At 32.8% G+C, this 27,686-nt stretch overlaps 3 protein-coding genes and 1 long non-coding RNA gene across 5 annotated transcripts; 1 reads left to right on the forward strand and 3 right to left on the reverse strand.

The window, feature by feature from the left end:
* Positions 1 to 3,463: 3,463 nt before the first annotated feature.
* On the reverse strand, positions 3,464 to 5,163 carry LOC115969805 (probable sarcosine oxidase). The gene has a single exon (XM_031089420.1). The coding sequence runs from the start codon at positions 4,839 to 4,841 to the stop codon at positions 3,630 to 3,632; it is 1,212 nt and encodes a 403-aa protein (XP_030945280.1). The 5' UTR covers positions 4,842 to 5,163; the 3' UTR covers positions 3,464 to 3,629.
* An 8,413-nt stretch (positions 5,164 to 13,576) lies between these two features.
* Positions 13,577 to 18,609, reverse strand: LOC115969806 (trifunctional UDP-glucose 4,6-dehydratase/UDP-4-keto-6-deoxy-D-glucose 3,5-epimerase/UDP-4-keto-L-rhamnose-reductase RHM1-like). 2 transcript variants are annotated; one of them, XM_031089422.1, is made up of 3 exons: positions 18,529 to 18,609; positions 14,461 to 16,031; positions 13,577 to 14,171 (listed from the first exon to the last, which is right to left on the reverse strand). In XM_031089422.1, exons 2-3 carry the CDS (start codon positions 16,000 to 16,002, stop codon positions 13,728 to 13,730), a joined length of 1,986 nt encoding a protein of 661 aa, XP_030945282.1. In that variant the 5' UTR covers positions 16,003 to 16,031; positions 18,529 to 18,609; the 3' UTR covers positions 13,577 to 13,727. The 2 variants fall into 2 exon arrangements, with proteins under 2 accessions (XP_030945282.1, XP_030945281.1); XM_031089421.1 differs by lacking the exon at positions 18,529 to 18,609 and adding an exon at positions 16,419 to 16,497.
* LOC115969807 (UDP-glycosyltransferase 90A1-like) lies at positions 18,443 to 20,037 on the reverse strand. The gene has a single exon (XM_031089423.1). It carries the CDS (start codon positions 19,975 to 19,977, stop codon positions 18,541 to 18,543), a length of 1,437 nt encoding a protein of 478 aa, XP_030945283.1. The 5' UTR covers positions 19,978 to 20,037; the 3' UTR covers positions 18,443 to 18,540.
* A 3,624-nt stretch (positions 20,038 to 23,661) lies between these two features.
* On the forward strand, positions 23,662 to 25,705 carry LOC115970059. Its single transcript, XR_004087112.1, has 3 exons — positions 23,662 to 23,860; positions 24,086 to 24,180; positions 24,950 to 25,705. It is a non-coding gene; the product is annotated as an uncharacterized LOC115970059 (long non-coding RNA).
* Positions 25,706 to 27,686: the final 1,981 nt, after the last annotated feature.

Here is a 27,686-nt window from a genome sequence, read left to right on the forward strand (position 1 = left end):
TTGGCTTGAGCCATAGGCCCATGTTTTTGAAAACGACAATATTTCTAGCTGAATGTCCATGCTTTCCACATACAAAACATGCATAATTGCTATTATTAGTGTGGCTGCCATTATTTGGAGCATGCTTAGGATGGTGTGCTTGGTTCTTTCTTTGATTAGAATGGGTCTTATGTTGAGGTTGATTTCCAATTGGCCTACATTTGAAATTTCTTTTCTTAGGCCTTACATAGTCATTATTTTTTGCATGGGCTTTTGGCATGTTTTCATTTGAAGAAATAAAATTTACCTTAGGACCATTTGCTCCATGGAGTTCCACAGCTTTGTCTTGGTTCCTTGCCTCTTCCTCCACTCTCAAACGGGTGATAAGGGATTCAATGGAGAGTTCCTTTTGCTTGTGTCTCAGGACTTTGGCAAACTCCTTCCAAGACTCAGGCAGCTTGTCAATGATGGCTGAAACTTGCATTTGTTTATCTACTCGAATGCCTTCAGATCGAACATCTTGTGAAATCATTTGAAGTTCATAGGCTCGTTCCACCACGGACTTGCCTTCAACCATTTGAAATCTGAAAAATCGGCTACATGCTTATTTCTTGGATCCAGCTTCCTCTGTGTCATATTTTTGATTCAATGCCTTCCATATCTTTTTGGCTGATTTGTAAGCTTGACCATAATGATCACACAAATCATTAGAAAGACAATTAAGTAAATAATTTCCACAATAAAGATGATCCTTCTCCCATTTCTTAACATCTTTTTCATGTTGAGAAATTTCTTCATCAGTCAATTGTTCAGATTTCTTTTTCGTTGGTTTTTTCCTCAATTAACACATATGTCACATTCAGAAGAGTGAGATAAAATAAAGTCTTTTGTCTCCACCTCTTAAAGTTAACACCACGAAAGTGGAATGACTTATTAAGATCACCTGCTCTAGAGGAATTAGACATAATATTACCATTTTCCAAGGATGATTTTGTGTTTTCCGCATGATTTGTCTCAAATTGTTGGAAATAAAGGAGAGATATTACCTGAATTTTCTTTGGAAATTACACAAAATGATTTTACCAAAAGAGGTGGCGGAGATAAGGCATAGACCAAGTCACTATCTTGAGGCAAATCGTGCCGTCTACGATTTATTTGATGTAGTTAGACCAATGATTTTTGCACGTTGTCCCTAGGATACAGTAGCCCAGCCACCTTTGCTGATTATCCTTGCGAGCCTACACTGCTTGTAGGATATAAGCTCTCTACAACACTTTCTTTTCCCAAAAAATAGACTAAACGATAAATATTTTTGTGAAGAGTAAGAAGCAGTAGATGGTGAGTGTTTTGAATAATAATAAAATATTATGTAAACTATATATTTAGTCTCTATCCTTTATACCAGATTTCAATTTATTCTCTAACCTTTCAATTGTGCAAGTTGGTCCCTAACCTTTCAATGTCATGTCAATTTAGTCTGTATCGTTATCTCTTGGATGGAAAAGTCTGACGTGTCAAACGATTCAAAAAAAAAAAATTGCCACATCATCTGCCACTTGAACTATCATGTCAGCATTTTAAATTTTTATTTATGAAATGTCAGCAAAATTTTAAATTAGAAAAAAAGAAAAATAACAGATAATTGAATCCTAACTCACGTCTATCAACAACAAAAAAATCCCTTTCCTCAAAAAACAACAAAAGTCCCTAAGTCACTATCACAATTTCATCACGTTTTGGTCCTCTAGAGAGAAATGTGACACCTGATGGCAACGACTGGATCTGAGGGCCGACAGTATTATCTTCCTCTTAGGTTTTTATCTCTTGTTTTTTTGAAATGGACCAAAATGTGAAGGTTCAGTTCTATGCAATTTAATTATATAGATTTGTGGGTGCAAGGAAATAGAGAGCCCCAATTTCGTTCACCATACTGCTTTTAATTATAAGTTTTTGGATTTTTAACGTATGGATCAAATACTGTTTTTTCAGTGATGATTTTGCAATCATCTTCTTTATCTTCAACATCAGGCTCAGCTACATTGATTTAGGGGTAGAAGTGGCAAGTGAAAGGAAGTAAAACTACTAAACCTTCAAAATGTCTTGGATTATTTTTTGAAGTTAGACATATAATGGCTAAGGCTGTACTGTATTCTTCAAAAATAAGATCAGCCTTAACAGTCAGCTTTCCTTAATGAGGATTTGATAGGAGAATTGTTGCACTATAGGGACTGCAATGAAAACCAACTAACCTCAGCCTTAATAGTCATTTTTTGTTATTAAAAAAAATCTAAGTTCATGTTGAGTATTGCTTTTCTAAGTTCATGTTGTGATGAAAGTATGGAGCAGAGAAATGGGTAAAGGGAACTGTGGAGGAAGAGTCATGGGTTTGTGAATGTTTTTATTGTCGTTTGGTTTGCTCAAAGAGAGGGAGAGGGATGAACCTGATGCCACTGGAAGAGAGAGGTACCGCCAGAAGGAAGGAGAAGGGATTTTGGATTTTAGGGAGATAGTGTTTTACATGATGGGTCTGCCCCTGTTTGAGCAAAATTCTGAAGATTTGATTTGGGCTTAGAAAAAAAAAAAAAAAAAACTGATGTGTTCTCTTTAAAAATAAAATAAAATAAAATTGATGTGTTAGTTTAGGTGGCAGTTGATGTGGCATTTTTTTATGTAAGCCATTTGACACGTAAGACTTTTCCATCCAAGAGATAATGGTAGGGACTAAATTAACACGACATTGAATGATTAGGGACCAAATTAACACAATTGAAATGTTAGGAATTAAATTGAAATATAATGTAAAAAATAGGGACCAAGTATTTAATTTATCCTAAATTTTTTTTTAAAAGTCTATAGCTTTATAATCCAAAATAAGGTGATATGGAAGATTTTATTTCTTTCTATATATATAAATATATATAAATAAAATAGCCAGACTTGTCCCTAGTCAGAGAATCAAAACTTTTGATATCAATTAAATAGTCATAAAGCTATTCAAATCAATAAACAATAAATAGCCCATAAGAGGGCTGAACTTTATTACAAATCCGTTTAGAATCAGAATATCCATTTGAAATATTGCCAGCTGTTTTGAGTTTCCCTTAAACTAAAAAGTAAATACTTTTACATATATGGTAATTTATTAGAGTATATAATAATTCAAAAATAGTTGTACACTTAAGTTGCTGAAAGACCTTCCATGTATGACATTACCATATCATATTCAAATAACAACCTTTGACTACAAAACGTTTATAAAGGAAAGTACATATTGTAATAAAACCAAATATGCTGGTAATGATAGTCTTAAAATCATGTTAATGTTCATAAATTTTCTAATAAAAAACTATTGACAATAGCTATTCAAATTATGATTTATATCTGAATTTCAAAATTTAGCAATCAACATATTTGTCATTAAGGAGTAATTGATTTCCCCAATTCACATAAATGAGTATTAATATAAAATACAGTATTTCTATAAAAATATCCAACATTAATAAGGTACTGGTATGTTAAGAGAGAGGTTGCTAACAATTGCAGCATAATCAAACATAAGACACTATTGCCAACAATTGTACACAATCATTTATTACACGGAATTGGAAATGGGCTTTTACTCAATCGTTGAGGGATGATAGCTAATTACATCAATGATGTAAAATATCTTTGAAATTCCCTTCAGGGTTCTCCTCAAACCTTCCAATCCTGAAGTGCTTTAGCTCAACTCCTTTTGCCTCCCCAGTAAGCACAAGGTCAGCGAGTATTCTCCCCACCACTGGACTCATCTTGAAACCATGCCCTGAAAACCCACCTCCGACTACAACATCCTTCCCAAACTCTCCACCCAAGAAATCAATCACAAAATTCTTATCTGGGGTCATCGAATACATGCACAACTGTGTGGCCACAGGCTCTCCTGAATCAACCAAGCCTGATAGCCTTTCTTCCACCCATTGTTTCAAACTCCCCAATGCCATTCCAGGTCCCCATGGTCTATTATCCGGATCACATGGATATCCCCCATGCACGGCAACCTTAATCAATCCTGGAAACTCCATGGACGGCGTTCCGAATATACGCGGCTCACCATAGGATGAAAAGGTTGGAAAATCACCACCAATTGCATACTTATCCCCATGTCCCTCCTTAATCTTCCAATAACACACCATAGTCTCCAAAGGTTGTATAGGCAAATCATTCCCACTAACCGTTTTAACTAACTTTGTAGTCCAAGCCCCAACTGTCACCACACATTTTTTACCCCAAAACTTTTCACCATTGCTAGTGTAAACCCACACACCTCCTTTCACACCATCTTTTCTTATATCTTTCACTTCCATGCAGTCCCTAAGAACAGTACCGTTTTGAAGCGCCAGAGTTTGAAACATCGACACTGCTTTAGTGGCTTTTATCACACCACCATCACTACTACACACTCCAACCCAATTGTCAGGAATATCGAACCTGCCTGAAAACTTGTCAGAAACTTGTTGACGGTCAAGAATTTCATGTGGTACAGAGTATTTCTGACAAGTGGCTATGACTTCACGGAGACGCTTATCTTCAGACGAACCCATGTCGAACTGTTGAGCCTTGAAGTAAACCTTGTAGCCAATGTGGGACTCGGCTTCTTCCCAGAGTTTGTAGGACTCCATCACCATGGGATAGTAGTATTCCTCTGGGTAAGCTGAACGTATAGTACGAGACTCGCCGTGAGATGAGCCACGCATATGGAAGAAATCGAACTGCTCGAGAAGGAGGACTTTGTGACCTCTTTTCGAAACTTGATACGCGGTTGAGCTGCCCATGACGCCAGCTCCCACCACTATTACATCAAATTCTTCGCCGAAAACTGCCATCTTAATTTTCTCTTCTTGCTTCGCTCTCTCCCTCTCTCTTATAGACACTCATTGAGAGAATTTAGAGACACCTATTATTTAACTGAACATTTTTTGACTAACTTGTTGGCGGCTCAAGAATATTTTTCAAAGTAATGATACTTTTCTTCAGTGGCGGCTCCGGAAACAAATAAAGCGTAAACATAACTCCAATTTGAACTATGGAAACTAGGGTCGTAAACAGCCGAGTTTTGTCGAGTAGTAAATGTTCAAGCTCGGCTCGACAACAAAAGCAAAATGTTCAAGTTTGGCTTGAGCTTGATACAAGTCTACAAATAACGTTTAAGTTTGAGTTTGTTATAAAGTATAAAAGTTAGAACTCGGCTTGACTTGATTTATTAGTCAAGCCAAGCTTGAGCTCTATATTAAGCCCAAATTCAAGGCCGATATCATGTTTTTGAGTTTGAAATCCAACACAAGTATATTATCAAACTTATATTAAGTTTATTATCTAGCATATTTGATTTGGATGATCGGTCTCTAGGCTCTTCGAGACCTTCTTATTCTTGTATGTATACTACATCTAGATCTGGATTGGATCCACTAGATAGAAAGGGCGGGAGGCTCATTGCCACACACAACAAACTAGCACCTCTTGGTCCAACCATAAAATAAAAGAAAGCCAAGCGAAAGCCCGAGAGAAGCCTTCTTGTATGTCGAATTCACAAAATCATCCTCGGAAAGGGTAGTCTCATAATCTAGCTAGCTACCCAGCTACTAGGAAGAGCTTATAATTAATTAAAGTCTTAGAAGGATATGAGTTTCTTTGTCAAGCTCATATCAATTTTATTACCAAACTCATAAATAAGCCTAAGGTTAACTTGTTTTGTTACTTTTGTATTGAGTTTTGGTATTCACGAGCTTATTCACGAACAATATTTTTTACTCGGGCTCAGCTCGTTTATTAAACAAGCCTAAAATTAAAGCTTAAACTTGACTTGTTTATAAACAAACAAACAAACATGAACGAGTTTTTTATCAAACGAAGCCCGAATTGTTTGCGATCGGCTTGGTTTATTTACAGCCTTAATGAAAACAAACAAATTGTCAAATCAAATCCAATCTTGACTAAAACTTATTGCATCATCAAAGATTCCATGCATCTAATAAATCTTTTTCCATGACACAAGATAAGTAGGGGTTCAAAAACAAATGAGCCTTGACTTGAAAAAAAAAATTATATATAATTTATATATATATATATATATATTTCATATATTTGTATTTTATTTATTTATCAACGACTCAATACGTTCAAACTTTCTTTTTATTAAACTTTGATTAATTTAAGTTTCTTAATCAGCCATTACCTCCCTTTTTTTTACTTATCTGTATGATTCACGCCTCACGGTGTTTTGGATTCTTTTGTAATATTGTAATTGAAATAATCCTATAGTCACCCCACGTTTTTAAAAACACACAGAATATTATCCTTCGGTTTGAATAAGTCCTAAAATAAAAGTCTGCAAGTTTCTTTCTAATCTACTACTATATTATACACTTAATTGTAAATATTTAAGTGTACCTTTAGCAGTCATTCAAATGAAAATATGTCGTACCTCTCAAAAAAAAAAAAAAAAAATATGTAGTAGAATCGTAGAAAAGTTGATTTTGTGTACCGATTTCAAATGTTTATAATGAGAAGTAATGGTGATAGTACGCTGGCCTTTATTTATTTATTTTATATATAAAAATTGATTTTGTCAAATTTTTTTTTTGGGAAACGTTGATTTTGTCAATCTTGGTTCGCAGTACTAGTGAGCACTATATAAAGTTTTTATTTATTTATTTTTTCTTCGAATGACCATCAAGGTGGGATAATTAGATTCTCAAAAAAAAAAAAAGGTGGGATAATTAAAGATGGTAGGAATTATATACGACGTTAATGAAGCCAACCGAGTTGAATTCTGAATTTGGGATCATACACTTTTGTAACAAATATGAAATGGATTTTGGAACATGCATGCATGCTTCTATCACCTTCAATTATCTTATATATATTTCAAAGTTTCAACATTTTTTTGTTTTAAAGATAATTATAATATATTGTTAGCTTTGCAACTCGAATCATTTCCTCCTAAACTCCAGAGTGTTTTGTACAGGGGGAAGGTGCAGCCAAAGTTTCAACCTTTTTATACAAAACCAATGACCAAGCAATTACATTATGGACAAAGTTTTGCTACAAAATTAGTTGTAGCCTAAACTTATAACCTTACTCAATATCCTTTTATTGGAAGTGAATTTTGACAAATCCACCATTGGATTACATCTTCTTCTTATATCCTTCATGCTTGCAAAATTTCTAAAAAATCAAAAATCAATAGTTATGTTATTAATAAATTGTTTAAATTGCAAGTTTATTTAATTTAAAATTATGCATAAAATATAAACTTATAGATCATATAATAAATAATATCCAATTGACACAAAAATTGATATGTGTATTAAGAGCATAAAGAACATGCAATTTAACGGTTAGATTTTCAAAATATGTAACAATGTTTATTTTATCGAGTAAAATTGTAATCCTAGGCCATAACCAATTTTGTAACTAAACTTTGTCCATTATATTAGTACCATATTATTAAATTTGTACTAACTACCTTAGTATTATTATTATTATTATTATTATTATTATTATTATTAGAGTATCCATAGTAGTGGAACTAAAAATATAGCTATTTGGCACCTACAAAAGTCACTTTATCTATTTTACCCCTTCACACCCAACATCAATGGATTTGTATTTTTAGTTATTTGATTAAAATAATACAAATAACTCATTAGAATAATAATAATAATAACATCCATAGCCAAAAAAAAAAAAAAAAAAACCACCAACCCAAATCCTCAATCTTTTTCCTCAACTTAGACCAAACAAAATCACCAATCACAAACAAAAACAAAAATCACCAATCACAAACAAAATCAAAAGTCACCAACACAGCACAAACACGGCATGGGTCGGCAAGTTAGGTCAGCGGAAGGGGTGATTCGACGAGCTAGGTCGGCAAAAACCCAGCACAGATGAAGATGAAGATGAAGATCGGTGGAAACCTAGCAGCTGGGTCAGTGGAAAGCCAGAAATCAAGCTCCAACAGAGAGGGATGAGGGAGGCACTAGACGGCTAGAGAGAAAAAAAAAATGAGGAAAAAAGAAGCCGAAGAGAGAGAGAGAGAGAGAGAGAGAGAGAGAGAGAGAGAGAGAATATTTGTTTAATGAGAGAAGAGAGAGAAGTTAGTAAATTTTTTTTTTTTAGCTTCTTGCTACAGTGCACAGCCATAAATAGTTGTGCACTGTAGCAAGAAGCTAAAAAATTTTACCTATAGAACCACTACTGCAACATGCATTTTTGTATTTTGATGAAGCTAAAATGGCTATATACCTATTTAGCTTCACTGCTCTAATGCTCTTATTGGATGTAAGTGCGTTTAACTATGACACTCCTTTTTATCTTTAGTTTTTTTGGGTGGGGAATACGCGTATGCCACTTCAAGCAATATTGTAAGAATCTTCTCAAAAAAATAAATAAAACAAAACAAAACAAAACAAAGGCAACACTGTAAGAAAGAAAATGGAAGTATGGAACTATATGCACCTTTGCCTAAATTAACGATCTTAAATAAAGGAAACCTCTAATATTTTTTGTTACATTCTTTTCTACTTTGTTATTGGAGTTTTTTGATTCAGACAATTAATCTCTTGCACATTAAGTTTGTAACAAATTTATCCTTAATCCCTATGATTGTTTTTTCCATTAAAATTAACAAATTTAATTATATCATGGTTAATACGATAATTTTTCAAAATGATTGATTATGTGGGGAAAAAAAATGTATACATCATGTGATGAAATGTGCTAGTCTTTAATGGAAATTATTAGTAAAATATATTATTTAAAAAAAACTAAAGTGAAAGAAATCAATTGTTCATGAAAGCTCGAATATGTGTGAAAACACAAGAGCATGTTTAGACCCCCAAATTAAAATTACGACTAAATTGTTTTTACTTTAACTTAAACTAAGTGCGGAATAAGAGTAAATGAACGCAAACAACCCATAACACTGCTCTAAGTCATATTCATCCATTATCAATGATATAAAGTAAAGCTTAAGAGTAGGGAAGAGAGATGTAAATACAAGATAACACCGAGATGTGTTATTGAAGAGGAAATTGAAGAATTCGGCGAAAAACCTTTCCGCCGTCCTCCAAGCGGTAATCGATCCACTAGAGAATAAAGTTGGAGTACATGAATGACAAAAGACCCTCCAAACCTAGTCTACCCAATGTAATTGAGCCTTCCAAGCTCCTGCTACCAATTGGCTTCTCGGAACCTTATCTTCTCTAACTTTCCCGGATCCTGCAACACGCCTGATTGCATCCGCCAATGATTAAATCCTTCAAACACTTACCAGTAGTACCAAAACCCCACGTGTTATTAGTGTATTTGTTGGGATGTCTTAATCACATAGGACTAAAACGTTAACATCGAGTAGGAATTGGATCATTACTGACTTATTCTTCTTTGTCTTCTTTATCTATCAGCATTATTGTTGGTGCTTCTAGGAACTTACGCTCTCTATCATCATTATCGTTGGTGCTTCAAGGGACTTACCCTCTGTTTATTTTAACGTAAAATATATTTATTGAAAAAATTATTTGTTTCCCATACGCATTTGGATGTGATAGGTCTCAATAGAAAAGTAACATAGGATAAATACCTTGCACACGAAGTGACAGATAAGATCATGAAAGGTTAATGAATATCATTGAATTTTGTGGAATTTCATGCCATGATACATCAGGATTTTTATTTGATTGCCTTGTATGAATTCGAATTTATTTGTTTGACATGTGAATGAATTTTATCTCATTTGAAACATAATTTCATGAAGTTTCACATGAAATTATGTTTCTCATGCATAAGATTTAAAATCCTAGCATATAGTCATTAAACTTGTATTACATTAATTAAATAATAATGAGAAAAATATTAAAAATTTTATAACTCAATTAATACCCTTTATAACTTAACTATTAAATTATCAGATAAAAAAGTGAGGAGTTGAAATAAAAGTAAAATATGATTTTCACGTCTCTTAAATAATAAATGTCCCTCACATGACTAGATTAGAAAGCATACATTTCATTCACATGACATGTAGATTAGAAGACATGCATTTCATTCACATGAAATCTAGAAAAATTCACATGAAATAATATTGTTTTCTTCAAAGGTCAAAAGTATAACAAGTGAGCAAGTTCGTAGAGGAGATGGCATATGTGAAACAACCTTATATCAAAAAACATTTAAGCAAATCATTGCGTGCAAGATGTCGGGATCATCTTTTTATATAGTATAGACATGATATCTTCTGCTTATCTCTAATCGATTATCATGAAAATCTAAGTATAAAAACTAATTGGTGTCTTCATTTGTTGATAAAAAGTTATCATTAGCAGTGAACGCCATAGGTTGAAACTCTCTCTTTCTAAAAAAGAATCAATTAAATTAAAATAAAGTTGGATTAAATTACTCATAACTAATTGGTAATATAATTTGCATAACATAAGAGCTATGTATTTGGTCCCTATCTTATATACCATATTTCAATTTGGTCCTTAATATTTTAGTTGTGTCAATTTAGTCCCTAACTTTTCAGTACCGTATCAATTTAGTCCTTACCGTTATTTGGATGAAAATTGATGACGCGTCTAATGGCCAAAAATAAAAATAAAAATTAGCTTTCATTGATGTGATAATACACTAAAATTTTATTTTGGCCGTTTGACATGTCATCAATTTTCAACCAAGATATAACAACAGAAATTAAATTGATACAACACAAAAAGGTTAGAGACCAAATTGACACAATTGAAGGGTTAGAGACCAAATTGAAATATAGTGTATAGGATAGAGACCAAATACATAGTTTATCCTAAATTTTATTATATAAACCTTAGAAACTAATGTGGTTATGATTGTTATTGAAGGACTTTAACTGTCTCATAAATGAATGTTTGAATTTATATATATATATATATATATATATATATATTATTGCTATTAATTGATGACATATTAGTTTGTAAACTTAATGTCATAAGGGTGTAGTACACTAGGAAAACAAGAAAACAGTAAAACAAGCAAACAATAATTGGAGTTTACTCTTTTTCACATGATATTGAAGTTTCAAACTTATTATCATAGTGGATCAGTAGGTATAAAAAATTACTTTAATAACCTAGTAAAAAAAATAATTAAATTCCTAAAACCAAATTGAAAAAGAAAATAACCAATTACATAAATAAATTAAAGAAATTCTAAACATTAAATTATTAGCTGGCTCTCTCAAAAAAAAAAAAAAAAGTTATTAGCTGGCTCCATCCATATTATCATAGATAGGGCTGTCTTCGTTTTGTATTTATGTTGTAAGTTTGCATATTTGGAGGCCTATATAGCTTGTGTCCATGCTAAGTCCCCTCACAATCTCCTCCAAATTTTGCTAGAAATTCAAATCGAGCCCTTAAGCTATGTACTAAAATTTGTTCTACTACTTCAGTTTTCGGCTTGGTGCTCGGTTACAAAGCCTGTTTCTCCATTGATTTCGGTGTATTTTAGCAAGAAAATGAAGTGTTTGATTATGTTAGTCTCATATAAACCTCTCTGAAAGAGCTACGAATAAAATAATCAAGGATGACATCCAAAGCCAAGTGTTGCTTGTGGCATGGCCACTAGGATCAATAATTTCTCAAGTAAGCACTATGCTGTAGATGTAAATGTAATGGCCTTAAGTTATGGACCATTTCAGTTAAATCTTACTATAGTTCATTTTCAGGACTACCCCCTCTGAGGATTGCTTGCCAAATTCCAGTTGATAGAGAGTGGGTATTTTGGATGCCCAACACAAAATGTTTGTGACACTTTTTTTTATCATTTGCCTCGGCCTTCTGTTATAATAGTAGGCCCATAAACGTGGAGATTAAAATGGAAGAGTCTTTCTTCTACTTACTATTTGTAGCCCCTTGAAACTTCTGTTGTATCAAAAAGTTGGAGAACAAGTAGACTATATTGTAACTCAAAGTAAAGAGACAGTCGTCTGAATTAGAATCTAATTTGCAGGCATGAGACAGGACGGCTCAACCTAGGATGCAACAGAGGCCATTGTCTAAGGCCCCAAGTGAGAGAAGGCCCCAACAATGGGTGAAAGAAGGCCTACGTATTGCTTAAAAATCCAAAATACTAAACCCAAAAAAACCCAAATATTTATATATGAATTCTTTCAAAAAAATTAGAAGAAAAATTTACACTAGTAATTATCTTGTCTACGTGTTAATTAAACACCAAAATTTAGCCAATGCATGAAAATCTCTCTCTCTTTCTCTCTAGGCGTGCAATTTGTCTTTGTTTGACTCTCTCCTTCCGATGGTTGAAATTCCTTTCTATGCCTATGAATTTAGACTCTAGTCCTGCACAATGCACACGCTAAAAAGATAGAACAATCTCATAACCCTCTCCAAAATTAAAATTTATTACCTGAAATATTCTCCCTCAATCAACCAAAGTTGTTGTTAGCTCTATCCCCTCATCTCTCCCTGAATCGGTTGGTAGTTAGAGCTGTTTAGGTCCCCTCCCCTTTAATCTCGGCAATCTCTTGAACATGTGAAATAAAAGTCTTTCCTTTTCCGAAATTCTTCTATCTTTCTTGGGCAGCTTGACCATTTTTTTAAAAAAAAAATTTAATTTTCTCTATACTGGTGGGTTTAAGTACTTGGTAACTAGGTCTAGGTAGTTTGATATTTGGTAAAGGAGATGAATGAAAAGGCTTTGCATTTTCTATGGTGTTGTACAGGTGAATTTTTTAATTGTATTTCACCAGAAACTTCTTTGTGCTTTAAATTCTGTTTGGATTGAGCTTATTTTTGCTGAAACTGAAAATTGAAATTGAAAACACTGTAGCAAAATAATTTTTAAATGTGTGAATAGTGTCGTGGGACCTATTTTTAATGAAAAAGTTACTGAAAAGTGGAATTTATGGGTCCGTAAACAGTGCACAAATGCACTGTTTACGGTTGACTTGGTTAAATAGTGCGGCTGGAGGAAAAAAAAAAAAAAAATCAGAAAACGCAAACTCTAAAAACGCTGGATTCATTTGAATCCAAACGGGCACTTAGTTTACTTTTTCTTAATTGTTTTTCGTTTTTCGTTTTTCGTTTTACATTTTCTTAGAGGTGCACTTTTTCTTTTCTTTTTTCCTTTTTTTTGGTAAAATAGAAGTGCTCATTTTATTTGTTTGATTAGAACTAATTATCATTTTTTTTTGCAGGTTGAGAGCGGTAGATGATCTATTGATAATCTAACGCTTCAATAGTGTCTTTTTATAAATCAGGTTTTACTGTTCTACTCTTTAAATATTATTTTATCATTTTCTATCTTTTAATAAAAAATCATTTTTTATTTTATAGATTTTTTTAAAAAATATTTACTTGTATCTGAAAAATTTATAAAAATAAAACTTAATTAAATGTCAAAAGGACCTCTAGATAAATTTGTTTTTAGATAAACAATGCATGAAAATCTTACAAATGACTAAAAAAATATAATAGGTAAGGCCTTATATAAAATTGTCGCCTTAAACCCAAAAATACACTGAGCCGGCCCTGACATGAGATTATCCAAGAAAGAAGCTACTAAGTAAATGAAATATAACAATGAATATACTGATCAAAAAAAATTACAACAATGAATATGAAAATAAAAAGAATAACCTTATGGTAAAATTGTCACCTTCCATCTCCAGAACTCGGAGATACAAATTTTTCCTTAATTGCAACAAAAATGAATATTCAAGTCTTCTTGTTAGGCTCAAAGACATATTTGATGATTGAATCTTTGATTGATAGCAATTCGGGGAACTCGTTTTTGAGCTTCGAAGCATCCAACTCATTGTTACTCCTTGGAGCTACTATCACCTTGGCTTGTTCCTCCAAATTGAAATTCACCCAAGTGAATTTTGGGTCAATGTAATCTCTGTACATCTCTAAAATCTCATTGTGACTTATAACTCCTGGATTGGTGAAGTTCCAAATTCCACTGCAATTCCTCTTTGCCATCTCAATGGAGATGGGTAGGAGCTCATCTAGTACCGTCATGCTATTGGGTATGTTCACCACTTTGTTGTAACGACTGATCTTCGTGATGAAGTTTCTTGGGTTGCTGAGATCTGATGATATTGGCATTCGAACCCTGAGAGTGCAGACATTCTCATATTCTATTATAAGCTGCTCCACCTGTTTATTTGCCAATTCATTTGTGATTAATATTGTTAAAGATTTTGGATGCAATTTCAAAAGGCTCAACTCAGCTCCCCTATATCGATTTTATCAATTACATATTGAGTACAACAAGCCTTGACACATCAAAAATTTCTCATTAACAGAACATCCTTGGGGGGCACTAAATTTTTAAGCCTGGAATTAATTATGGTCCATTTTGCGTGTGTGTGCATGTGTGTGCTAGGAAATTCAATACATGAGGTAAAAAAAATAACATATAAAATGTGATGTATGTAATAGTTACCATGGCCTTAGTCTTGGAATAGAAGGAACCGGTAAAATTAGGCTTATCTTCCTCCTTGAATCCTATACATGATCCTTGGGGGTGCTCCTTGTCATACTCAAATATGCAGCCAGTGGCAAAATTAATCATCAACAGACCTTGGTCCTTGCAAACATCAGCTAAAGTTAATGTACCCACCACATTAGTTCTAATTGCTTCAACCTTGTGTGATTCACACCAATCAACATTTGGCCTCCCAGTAACTCCCGCTGCATTAAACACATGGCTTGGCCTTACTCTCCTTATATCCTCCAAGAGTGACTTCCTATCTTCCAGTCTTCCCTTCCCATATTCATAGACTATGCCCTGGTCTTCACAGAGCTTCCCTAATAATCCACCTAGCCAACCTGTCCTTCCATATATCAAGAATTTCAATCCTGAACTGCCATTACTCAGACTGAATTCTCTTGTAATTCTCGTGTGCCCATACTGAAAGAACCAAGCATCATCACTGGATTGAGTTATCATGGAAACACCAGGGTGTGGGTGAAGAGCAGAAGATACATCACCCCACCAATTAGGATTCTTAGTATACCACTCCATTGTCATCTTTAGCCCATCCTCCCAAGAGGTCCTTTCATCCCAGCCAAGCTTCTTTAGCTTTTGATCATCCAAGAAGTACCTCTGGTCATTAAATGGTCTGTCTTGAACAAAACTTATGGCTTCTTTAGGATCCAATCCAAACAGCTTGCAAATGTCCTCAGCCACATCCAAGACTCCCCTTTCCTTTTGAGTGCCAATATTGTATACATGTCCAATAACCCCTTTATGAAGTATGACATCAAATGCTTCAGCAACATCCTCACAATATAAATAGCTTCTCACATTTGAGCCATTACCATGGATCGGCAACTTCTCTCCCTTCATGGCAAGGAGAATGAATTTCGGTATAAGCTTTTCTGGATATTGATTAGGGCCATACACATTATTGCCTCGAGTTGTTATTGTTGGGAGGCCATAGGATCTATTATAAGCCATGACAAGCATTTCCGCGCCTGCTTTTGTGGCAGAGTATGGATTGGTGGGAAGAAGCTGAGAGGCCTCAGGATTGCCAATGTCAGTCTCTAAATCAGTCTCCCCATAAACTTCATCAGTACTAACATGGATGAACCTTTTGACGAGCCCAGTAACTTTGCAAGCCTCAAGAAGTACATGTGTGCCATATATATTGTTGGTGGTGAATTCAAAGGAGTTCCCAAAGGAATTATCCACATGGGTTTGGGCAGCAAAGTGCATTATAGTGTCAATGTCCTCTGCTACCAAGAGGTAATTGACAAGGTCAGCACAACCAATATCACCCTTGACGAATTTGAAGTTTGAGGAGTTGAGACAAGATTGGAGATTCTTGAAGCTGGAACAGTAGTCTAGCTTATCAAGGGCAACAATCTTGTAGTTTGGATATTTCTTGATTAGCCTGCTGGTTACATGGGAGGCTATGAAGCCGGCTGCACCAGTTAATAGGATGTTTTTTGGTGCATATGAAGGACCAGGTTCAGCTGACATCTTCTCTATTTGATTTTAGTGTGCTATGACTGAACCAGAAAAATAGTAATCAAGCGCTAATATCAGTAATCAATTCCTGTTCAAAGAACAAAAATTCAAACATATAATAGCTATTTTTATGGCATGTCAATTTGTGATTGAAATTAAATGAAATGCAGCAAACACTACTAATGGTAGCAAACCTGTTGCACATATAAAAATTGAAAGACCAATTTAATATACAAAAAAATATAGTAGTTTGTGTTTCCAACAAAGATATTCAAGGTTCAAAATCTCCTAATTCCAACAATTGAATTATCAACAAAATTAAAAGATATAGTAACATATGTTCAAAAAGCTAAGCAATTGTTCCAAACCTTAATTTTTCCTCAATAAAAAGATAATAGAACAAGCAGATTTAGAGAGAGATCACTCACAAATGATGTGCTGCTAGAAAGAATTCATGGAAGAAAAAACAAGGTTAATGAGAGTATAGTTTAGAATTTGAAATAAGAGGTGAAAATAGAAGACTAAATGATGCGTAATTGTCGTGATAGTTAGAGATTTATCAGTCTCTGACTCTCTCACTTGGCCAATTCATATGTTACGTGGTGCATATTCCAACTAATTTGGTTATAAATAGCTTAGTAGCCACCTATGATGAATAGTAACTAGTTTTTTCGTTCAAAAAGAAAAAAGAAAAAAAAAAGAAAAAAGAAGAAGAGAGAGAGGCTGTTTCACGCTTCCTTATTAGTATTTACTATTTATATTTATTCATCTCAAATTGGGTCAAACTTAATCATGTCCCTTCCTTTCAAAAAATTTAAAAAATAAAAAATAAAATAAAGGTCCCTTGTTCAAATCTGTAACATACAGTCATGTCTTGAAAACAGAAAACGTTTATCTTAAAATTTGGATCTCAGAAAACATTTATCTTGAAAACAGAAAACAGTTTTTCTTGAAATATTGCAACATAAGAAATTTACATTCCATGGCGATTGTGCACTTTTGGTCTCTTGTTCATTCAACTGGAAAACATTTTTTATCTTCTTGTTGATCATTTTTAAGATCCTCAGCTGATGAAAAAAAAAAAAAAAAAAGAATGCTCTCTCAACATTCAGTACGTGGAGAAAGAGATGTGGCAAAGAGAGAGAAGTTACCATGAGGAGAGTGTCTTGTGGTGTGGTGTAAAGATTTTGAAAATGACAAAATTTAGTTACAAAATTAGTTATACTTTAAGATCACAAACTTACTCAATAAAATAAATATTACTACATATTTTGAAAATCTAACCGTTGAATTGCATGTTTTTTATGCTCTTGATACACATGTCAAATTTTGTATTAATCGGATATTATTTACTATATGATCTATAAGTTTATATTTTATGCATAATTTCAAATTACAAAAACTTGCAATTTTAACAATTTATTCATAACATAACTATTAACTTTAATTTTTTAGAAATTTTGCAAGCATGAAGAATGTAAGAAGAATATGTAATCTAATTGTAAATCTGTCAAAATTCACTTCCAATAAAAATATATTGAGTAAAATTGTAACTTTAGGTTACAACCAATTTTGTAACTAATTTTTTTTTTTTTTTTGGTATTTAGCATTTTTCTTTAATCATAGAAAATGTTTTCCATTGATTTGCATTTTTCTCCACATCAAACACCAAAAAAAATGCGAAAATCATTTTTCACCAAAACAAATGAAGCATCAATGTTAGATGAACATTCTTCTTAATTAAAATGTTTTCAACCAAAAAAATTAGAGCATTTTTGTTAGAGAACACTCTATTTCGGCTTGGAATAAAATTTGAGATGAGTTGTAATTTTTAAGGGAGTCTTGGTAATTTTTCCTTCCCCAAATAGACCTAATCATGTACACTTCATTTTTTAATTCGGTTATTTATAAAAGGCTTATTTTATTTATATTTTGAAAATAATTCTAATATGGGTATATGAAATGATTCGGTCAAAATTGGTGTAGTTTTAGTTATATCAATTTTATAATAAATCATGTGATTTGTTTAAATAATATATATGAATAATCTTATAAGTCACTATATAGTTTGTTGAATAATAGACATGAATATTCATATAAGTCACTTAAAAGGGAGAATTGATATACTTGAATCCTAGCCTATTTATGTACCTACTTGGCTTGGGTCTAGTATTCTCGTAGATTGATTAAAATTGTCGAGATCATGACACATGGTCAAAACTAAACACATATCCATGCTCTTTATATATGTACATTCAAAGTAAAGCTCATTGCAAGGCTTCATTGAGTTCAAATTTTCCATGACAGGATCTTCCCCAACAACAACAAAAACTTATTTCTAACCAGGATTTAATAATTAAGGTCACCAAAGCATGTCATTAATCGTTACTTTCACAATGAATGGTTGTTTACTTGGTTACCACATTTTGTAGAAGTAGAAAAAAAACACAACTTAATTCTAACCAAGATTTAATAATTAATTAAGGTCACCAAAGCATATCATTATTCATTACAATCACAATGAAAGGTGGTTATTACTTGGTTACCACATTATTCAGAAGTAGCTAGCGTTGAATGAACGATGCCATTGCCATTCCCAACAGGACTCACATGACTTAGTTGGTCAATTAGCTCATTCAAGCACTTGTAAGAAGACCCTCCAACCTGCACTGCTCTTTTTGCCATTTTTCCCATCTTAATTGCTTTGTCTCTTACTCTCTTCCCACTCTCTCCTCCCATCAACTCTTTCACCGCTTCACCGATCACTTCACGCCTCACAGTATTCCCATCCCGTGTCACAGTAGGAAGCTGAAGCCCCACCTTCATCTCCTCCACCAAGAACTTGGCATTCAGGTGCTGCTCATTTTGCATGGGCCATGCCAATATTGGAACCTCCATTGACAAGCTTTCCAACACAGAGTTCCACCCACAGTGGCTTAGGAACCCACCAATGGCCTTGTGGGCCAGAACCCATTTTTGATCCACCCATTCTTTAACAAATAATCCTCTCCCTTTTTTGATATCTCTTGGAGGGTTCCAATTATTTGAATTCACAACACATATGTAATCTTTCCCAGATAGCACCAACCCATAGGCCAATTCATTAAGCTGGTTGTCAGACAAATAAGCCTGTGATCCAAATGACACATAAATCACTGACTTTTCATGCTCATGCTGATTCAACCAGTTGGTCCATTCCCTATAAGGGTTTGGCCCAATCGATGCTTTCTCCATTTGATTATATAGAAAGAATGGACCAACACACCATGCCCTAGTGTTATTCCCGTACAAAGATTCCAATGAGGCAACGTGGTCTATTTCTAGCTCGCTAAAGCTATTAACAATCACACCCCAACTTCCCAAATCAGATTTTTCAGCTTCTACATAGAACTGTGACAAGAAACTGTCCATTTGCCTCAATGAATTTGGCAAATCCGACTTTGTGAGCTCAAAGCAAAGTTGCACTCCTTCTACATCTACACTGTCTGTATCCGACTTCATCCATCTGTGATTTTGGTGAATGGATAAAGATTTCTTCACAGCCATTGCAAAGACCCCCATCCCATGAAAAGCCAACCTGGGGATACCAAAATTGCAACACGAAGCATTAGTCCACCCTAAGAATGAATCAGAAATAACACATGCAGGTGGGTCTTGAAGTTTGGACATATCTCTAAGAATTTCTTCAAAAGGTTCTTGAAGTTGTTTTGTGGCATTATAAAATAGAAAGAGCTGGTCAAGTGTATGAAGTTGGGACGTGTTTTCACAGCCTTTGGGGAGTTCTTGGACTTGAGGGAATGGTATTTCCTTAAGATGGATGTTTGAGTAGCGTGAAATGTATGAGCTAATAGAGGAAGAGTTTGAAGGGGTAGTTATGATTGTTACCTTCAAGCCCTGGTAGCTAAGTGCCTTTGAAAGGTCAAGTAGAGGCATGGTGTGGCCTTTAGACATGAAGGGGAAGATGACAATGTGAGGTTTGGAAGCCATTTCTAAACTAGAATTGAAAGGTGCCTTCTTTTGAAAGGTGATTGTTACTTTAGCGTAACATTTACCCTTCTTTTATTTGTCTCATGAATCAATTAGCTGGGTTATATAGACACTCACCCTAGGCAATATATGGACATGTGTAATCTCTGTCCTAGGTGCGCTCACACGTGTGTAATCACTTGTATCAACTATCAACTGTGTTAAAATGAAATAAGAGCCCAATTTTATTCTACCAATCCTAAAAGTCACTCACGTTAGCTTATGCATCTTTTGTGCAAAATGCAATTTTGCTACAATACTTGTGCAAATATAGACAAGCATTGTATTTTTGCATTTCATTTTTTTAATTATTTTCTTGCATTTCTTGAGGAAGAAAGAAAATATAATGGAGGGTGGCTGTGGTGTGTAAAGAAAAATAATTAATTTAAAAAATTAAGAAAAATGAATATTTTAATAAAATATAATTTAGAATAAATAATCAAATTATGTTAAAGTAATAGACAAAAAAAAATTGCCCCTGTTAACGTGATTGTTGTATCATTTATAAACAGTTTGCCCAGTGCGCGCCCACTACGTACATTTAAACCAACAGCCCGCCCTCTATATCCTTAAACCAACAACTTTAAATGACTTTTTTGAATGAACCGGTGATTGTTATTTGTTACTTCAGAAACATTTGATTTCGTGTATTTAAACATAAAATTTACAGTTATTTTTGAAAGGGAAATACTAATGAGTACCCTTAGAGCACTGGTTAACAATCCAATTAAAAAAAATTTTTATAGGAAAAGAAAAAAAAACAATTAATATTTTGACAGCTTTTTTCATTTCTCATAAAAGTGATGTCAAAACTTTCCTAAAAATGGATTGTTAATCAATGCTCTAAGAGCACTCGTTAGCATAACCCTTTTTAAAAATACATATGAGTGAAAAAATGTGTTGAAATACGTGCAATGATATTTAAAAACTTAAAACATGTGTTTAAGTTAATGTACCAAACGAGTCCTTTTTTTTCTTGGACTTTGTTAACATGTGCTGACCAGCACCTGTTAATGAACCAGCTGTGATTCATTTATGATTAATCACAAATCTCACCTACATAGGAAATTAACAAAGTTTTATTTTTTATTTTTTAGCTGTATTTTATTACAAAATTATTTGACTTTCTTTATTTAAACTGACATACATTTAATACATATTTAACTTTTTCCACGTTTCTAAAAAAAGGTGAATAATTTATTTTAAATTACACATTAATGGGTGCTGTCCAGCACCCGTTAAAAGCACCTTTTTTCTTTTATACGTCTCTTGAATTTGCAGTGACGGGAATTTCCTTTTCTAGGTAATTAATCTTATTTTTAGTAGTTGGAGGTTAGAACTACTACAATCAACATGGACCCTGGGCGAGTAAATTCCTTTTAATAGGCAGTCCTATTCCAACATCTATAAACAGGTAAACATGGACCCTAGGCGAGTAAATTCCTTTTAATAGGCGGTCCTATTCCAACATCTATAAACAGGTAAACATTATGCCACTTATGAAAGAAAATATTTGGTATCAAATGATACCACGTTAGGCATATATAAATCTAATAAATAAGAGAAACATATATATGTACGAGAATAAGATTTAGGTACAGTACTTAGGTGCTATTTCTTAGACACATAACTGAATGTTAAGAAAAAGAATCTAAAGAACAACACTTAAGATACTGTACTTAAGTTCTGTCCTATGTAAAAAATAATTATTCATTAACACCTCTCCTTTAAGGGAGTCTAAATCTTCTGTCCCACTCACCCACACTCCTCCTTTCTTTTTCTAGGTAATTGAAATAATAGAAGGCATAAATTTAGCATTTAATAAAATAGATGAACATTTGACTTGTTTTTATTTGTGGAGTATATAGTAGAGTAGGAAGAGTAGGATAGAAGATTTAGACTCCCTTTAAGAGTAGTGGTGAAATGATGATTTGGTTATTTTGCACACATGTCTTTTAATTATTAGATTTCGATACAGCTAATATTGTATCATTTAATATTAAATATTTTTTCCATAAAGAGGCATGCCAAGTGAGTTTGAGAATTGTTGATAAAAGTTTGGAAAATGTTAAAACCACACACTTTTACTGATATGGTGGCTGGTTATTAGTAATTAAATATATGATATTAATGATGGGTTCAGATAAAAACCAATAAGAATTTATTATATCAATAGTTTGTAAAAATTTTACAAAATAGTTTGTGCATATACCATTGCTCAAAAAGTTTTGCCTCTTGTTTTAGCTTTTAATTATTAGTGTTACTGCCTCTTAACTTAAAAAATAATAATATTACGGCATTTGTCCCAAAATGTTGGTCCTGTTTAAAAAATGAGAAATGATGCGACAACTACATTTTCACAATAAATCATAAATAGTAAGTTGTTACTAGTTTTAATTTGAACTCACTACTTAAGTTACTTTTTCATTCACCAATAACAACTTGCCACTTAGAATTTGTTGTGAAAATATTTTAGACATAGCATTTCTCTTAGAGAATCCAACTTTTTTCAGGGAGCATCATTTAAATAATTGGCTGTCAATAAAAATGTATTAATTTACAAAATTAACCTCATTAATTTAAACTATAGAAAAAGAATGATATTGACTTTTTAAATTAAGCAAATGGTGAGATAATAATTTTATTTATTAACTTAAAAAAGAGGACTTCATTTTGGTATATTGATCCCAAAATGGAATAGGCGACAAATAAATTAGGAAGGAAGAAATATAATTTTTACCATGACTTTTAGTTTTTTTTTATAACACATTTAACATAAAAGTTACCAAATACTCAATTTTTGATAAATACTATGCAAACAAGCTACTGAAAATAAGTATTTTCCATATAGACATGTCTTTTTTTGGGTAAATGCCCTAGAATTGTTATGTTAGACCGCACAAATTAAGTCACATTGACTTTCTTATTGGCCTCTATGTTAAACCAAAAAGGTTCAAGTTGTAAGGTTAGAAGCATATTATAACTATCTAAAAAAAATGTTAAACCAACAACTTTAAATGATTTTTTTTTCATATATTTAAATATTTAATTAAATAGTATTTATTTGATTTAGTGTTGATTTGGGATTTTTTTTTTCTTTTCTTTTTGTCTTATTTTAAAAAAAAAATAGTAAAACTAATTTTATTGATAATTAAGCTAACTTTTAACCTTTTGTCACACATTTAAACATAAAAGTTACCAAAAATTACATTTTTTTTTTTTACCTTATATTGAGCAAATAAGCTACCAAAATCAAGTAGATAGCAAACAGACACATAGTATTATAATGGCGAAACTATATTATTGGTCTCTTAAGTTTATCCTGTGTGTGCAATCAATCCTTCAGATTGCAATTAGTCCCTTAAGTTTTCAGAATGAGCAATATAAGTCATTTTATTAACTTACATTAGTAGTATTACTTACGTGACTAACGGAATAATGACCTATCATTTTTTTTAAATGATATGGCATTTCTTTTTCTTTTTTTAATTACAAAAATGAATTTACATGTTAAAAAAAATATATGTAACCACGGCAAATGCGATTGGGTAAAAGAAGCAATGGAAGGTGAGAAACCAACAACACTAATGTGCACAGTGTTACCCATAAACCACACCAACTTATGCTACAAGGCCTGCTCTGTTTTTGGTGAAGGGTTCAATTTAACGAGTGATTTTAGGTTGAAATTTGCCAAAGGGACTCAAAGGTTGGTAGTGGGGGATGAGTTTAACAACAGAGACATTCTCATTCCTATTGGCCCCACCATTCCTACTTTCCTCTCGATATTCGTTGTGATAAAAGGGATCGACTTCGCTTCAAGTCCGATGTTCTTGAATTCAACCAGGTTTCCCTTTTTTCCCTTTTTCTTTTCTTAATTTATTTACTTTACCATGGCAATGTGATGAAACTTTTTCTTTTTTTTTACCTAGTCGACAAATATCTAAGTAAAAGCAATGCTCCAGTTATGAAATTAGAGGACATTTCTGGATGGGATTCTATGTTCAATTAATTAATTTTGATTATTCATTTGATGATTTATTTTTGGAGGGTAATTGTATATTTTTTGTAGGAGCCTTTTACGATCCCACTTGTCTCTGCAAATTCTGCAACTTCAATGCCTTCAACTTCGTCTCCTCTACTTCCAAACGCCTCTTCCGTGTCCTTGTAAGTCACCTCCCAAACCAATTTCCTATTTGTTTCCATTGAAATTGCTTGAATTGGAATTGTTCAGATTTTTATGTTTAACGTGTAAATTCATTTTTGTAATTTTTTAACAAAAAGAAATGTCATGTCATTTAAAAAAAAAGACAAGTTATTATTCCGTTAGTCACATAAGCAATACTATTAACGGAAGTTAATAGAAGGACTTATATTACTCATTTTGAAAATTTGAGGGACCAATTGTACACACATGGTAAACTTGAAGGACCAACAGTGTAGTTTCGCCTATTATAATATATTTTATGAAATCTTTTAAAGTTAAACACAAAGAGATTATGTAGTATAAATTATTACCAAACGAATTCACATGTGTATTATAAAATTAAAATTTTAAACCCCTGTGGTATATGTTCTATTTTTTACTTTTTATTTTTTAAAAAGTATCTAAAACAATGTAATTGACTCTTCTGTTAGACTGTTGTTATTATTGTTGGATGAATAATGATCACGTAAAAATATAATAGTATAAGTTTGGAGGAGCTTGTTTTTATCAATTGATTTAACTTTTTTTGTTTATTGTGTAAAAACTAGAAACGATAGTTTTTCCTTGAAAATTATGATATTTATAAGCATTTTACATTCCATTAAGATGAAAATAATTAAGCTGTGTACAATTTCTAAACTATAATTGAAAGGTGATTTTCTCTCTTTTTTATTTTTATTTTTTGCTTAATGAGATAATTATATTGATACAAAGAGGGATTGGAAATAGGAAGGGCCCATTATTACAACAAAAGGGAACTTAGAGGCAAGGCCATGGGTAGCATCATTGGCTTTTTTTAGAAAACAACAGAAAAGCAGCAAGCAAAAAAGAGCAAGACAGATTGTTTATGTCTTCAATGATGGAGGAAATGACCCAATGTGGAGTGATTAAATATCAATGTAATCTTTACTGAAGGGGACTTTCAAAATGTGATTGGTCTTCAGCAACCTACACACTGTCGGCCAGATTTTCTTATAACCCCCTTTATGCCAAGCGTTTTAGCTTATAACTACTCTAAATTTTCTAATTTTTAGGATTTTTATTTTGTTTTGTTTTATTTTTAGTACGGTTAGAATATGTACACCAAGAGTGCAGGTATTAGAATTTTTGTTTTGTCAACAGAAACTTTAAATTTTGGTCCACAACTTAATGTACTTGTGAAAAATTCTTCGATACTCCCGAAGTATGGAGAAATGATACTTCCTCCTCTCACATTCATGGTGAACCCTACTATGAATTTAATGAGTGAGTCTCACTATGAATATGAGAAGAGAAAGCATCATTCTCTGTACTCCGAGAGTACTTAAGAATTACTCCTTACTTGTTAGGCAACTTATTGTAAGTGGCCATAAACAATTTTTCCCTTTCTGTTAGGGTCAGTTTCCTGGGCCGGGTGCTAGAGATAGGTTTGGTAGGTCCTCCTTTTGCCTTGATTAATATAATTATTTTGTGTGTAATCGTGATTATTGTTTTTTATTTTTAAGAGAGAGTTTCAACCTATATCTTCCGCTCATAATTATTGTTAAATACTCATACAACTCTCTTGACTCCCTCCGTCAAAGAATTAACCTTAATAAAATGTACTCATTTGTTATATATTTACGCTTTGCATTAATGCCCTTGTGATTTGAACAGCACTGGGCAGCATCTTGAAATTGTATTCCAGTTATGTTACTCTTCTTAATAACGTCCACCAATGATAATGTTCAAGGCAATCTCATAATAAAAAATTTCATGTTTTAATTAATATCCTTGGCTGATTTTAGCATATATTAATTTGGTTCCAGCATCAGAAAATATATAAATGGGTGCATTTGTATAAATTGTTGCAAAATGCAAAACGGTATTTTGAGTTTAAAAAGAACGTTTGTAAAAAAGTTACAAAGAATTACTATTGTGAAACGAAATTTTGTATTTTAAAAACACAATTTTAAGCACGCAAAACATCTAACTAGACCAACCATTATCTTCGATGAGCCGCTTTTTTGCAGATAAGTATATGGACATAATTAACACTTAAAATTTATTTTTATGATTTTAGTATAATAAAATATTATATTTTTATAATTTTGTTCATAGACTTCTTAAGGTGACTCTATTCCATGACAAAGGTACTATATAATATATATAGATATGATCTACTTAAGATCTATTGTAGTGATGATAGGTGAAAGTGATTGCTTAATTTAATCATTCGTAACAAATATCTATGTTAAGAAAAATGTAATGTCATTGTATTACTTTTCTTTCTTGTTTTCTTAAATTGGGCTGGCACTGGCAGCATCTTTTGGTGGGCTATAAAAGGCAAACTTTTCGACCCTAATATGGAAACCCAAAATCAAAAATCCAAATAATTAACCCGCTCCCGAAACCCAAAAATGCCTTCACCACCCTCCATGCGAAGCAACACCATGAGTCCATGACCACCATGCATCATCACCCACAAATGACAACCCCAGCCACCATAGCTAGAGGCATCGAACCACAAAAACACCAAAATAATATATAGAATCAAACAACAACAAAGATATGAGAAGGGCAGGGGGAGATCCAACATCATCAACAGCGAAGAAAGAGCAGGTCGAAGTGGACAACAACATCGATCATCAACAAGCAGAGAGCTCAATCAAAGTCAACGCTAACTCCAACATAGGTAAATACTAAGACCTTCAATATTTTCCATGCTACGGTTACTACACACATTGTCACACAAACACTGCAACAAACACATAGTGGTAGTGCATATAACTGCGCGCGGTTGCACTGTTGCACACCCATTTACAACACACATGCTAACCCAAAATCACAAACTTCACGCTACCAGCTATGTTGCACGGACACGGACACGACACGGACACGGATACGAGGATACGGCAATTTTTGAAAAATAAGGACACGACAAGACGTGGACACGGCAATTAAATAATTAATTAAATTTTATATTTAGACATATTTTTTTAATATTTTTAGATATAAAATATGTTTATGTCTAGAATTTAAATTATGTAAAAACTACAAATAAGTAAACTAACACCTAAAGTAGTACAATAATACTCATAAAATGTTTAGAGTACAAACCAAAAGTTTAAATAGGCTACATTCAACATCAAACTAAAAACATAAAAGGAAAACAAGCAGGACATACAAAAACAAAAATCACAAAAACAAACTTTAGTAAAATCATCTACAATATTTAACTTTAATAAATAAATAAAACTATAGCAAGACACACAAAAACAAAAATCACTAAATTCATAATGAACATTATAATTTATAATACAAGGCTGAGTAAAGAAACAAAATATATATATATATATATATATACACACAGTAAAGTATAACAGTGAGTGGGATTTAAAAAAAAAAAAAAGCTTTGGGTGTTATAAATAAAACACGCCACAGTACACCAAACCAAAGGTCCAAAGCAGTCAGCAGATAAAAGAAAGAAAAAAATTGCGAAACAGAG

Source organism: Quercus lobata, chromosome 12 (genome assembly GCF_001633185.2).
Source record: "Quercus lobata isolate SW786 chromosome 12, ValleyOak3.0 Primary Assembly, whole genome shotgun sequence".
Lineage (NCBI taxonomy): Eukaryota > Viridiplantae > Streptophyta > Magnoliopsida > Fagales > Fagaceae > Quercus > Quercus lobata.

Excerpts from the sequence above, each read along its gene's own strand:
- LOC115969805 (XM_031089420.1), bottom strand. The coding sequence starts at position 4,841 with ATGGCAGTTTTCGGCGAAGAATTTGATGTAATAGTGGTGGGAGCTGGC.
- LOC115969807 (XM_031089423.1), bottom strand. The coding sequence starts at position 19,977 with ATGGCTTCCAAACCTCACATTGTCATCTTCCCCTTCATGTCTAAAGGC.
- LOC115969806 (XM_031089422.1), bottom strand. The coding sequence starts at position 16,002 with ATGTCAGCTGAACCTGGTCCTTCATATGCACCAAAAAACATCCTATTA. Across the intron at positions 14,172-14,460 it reads ATTCCAAGACTAAGGCCATG|GTGGAGCAGCTTATAATAGA; the intron begins GTAACTATTACA and ends GCAAATAAACAG.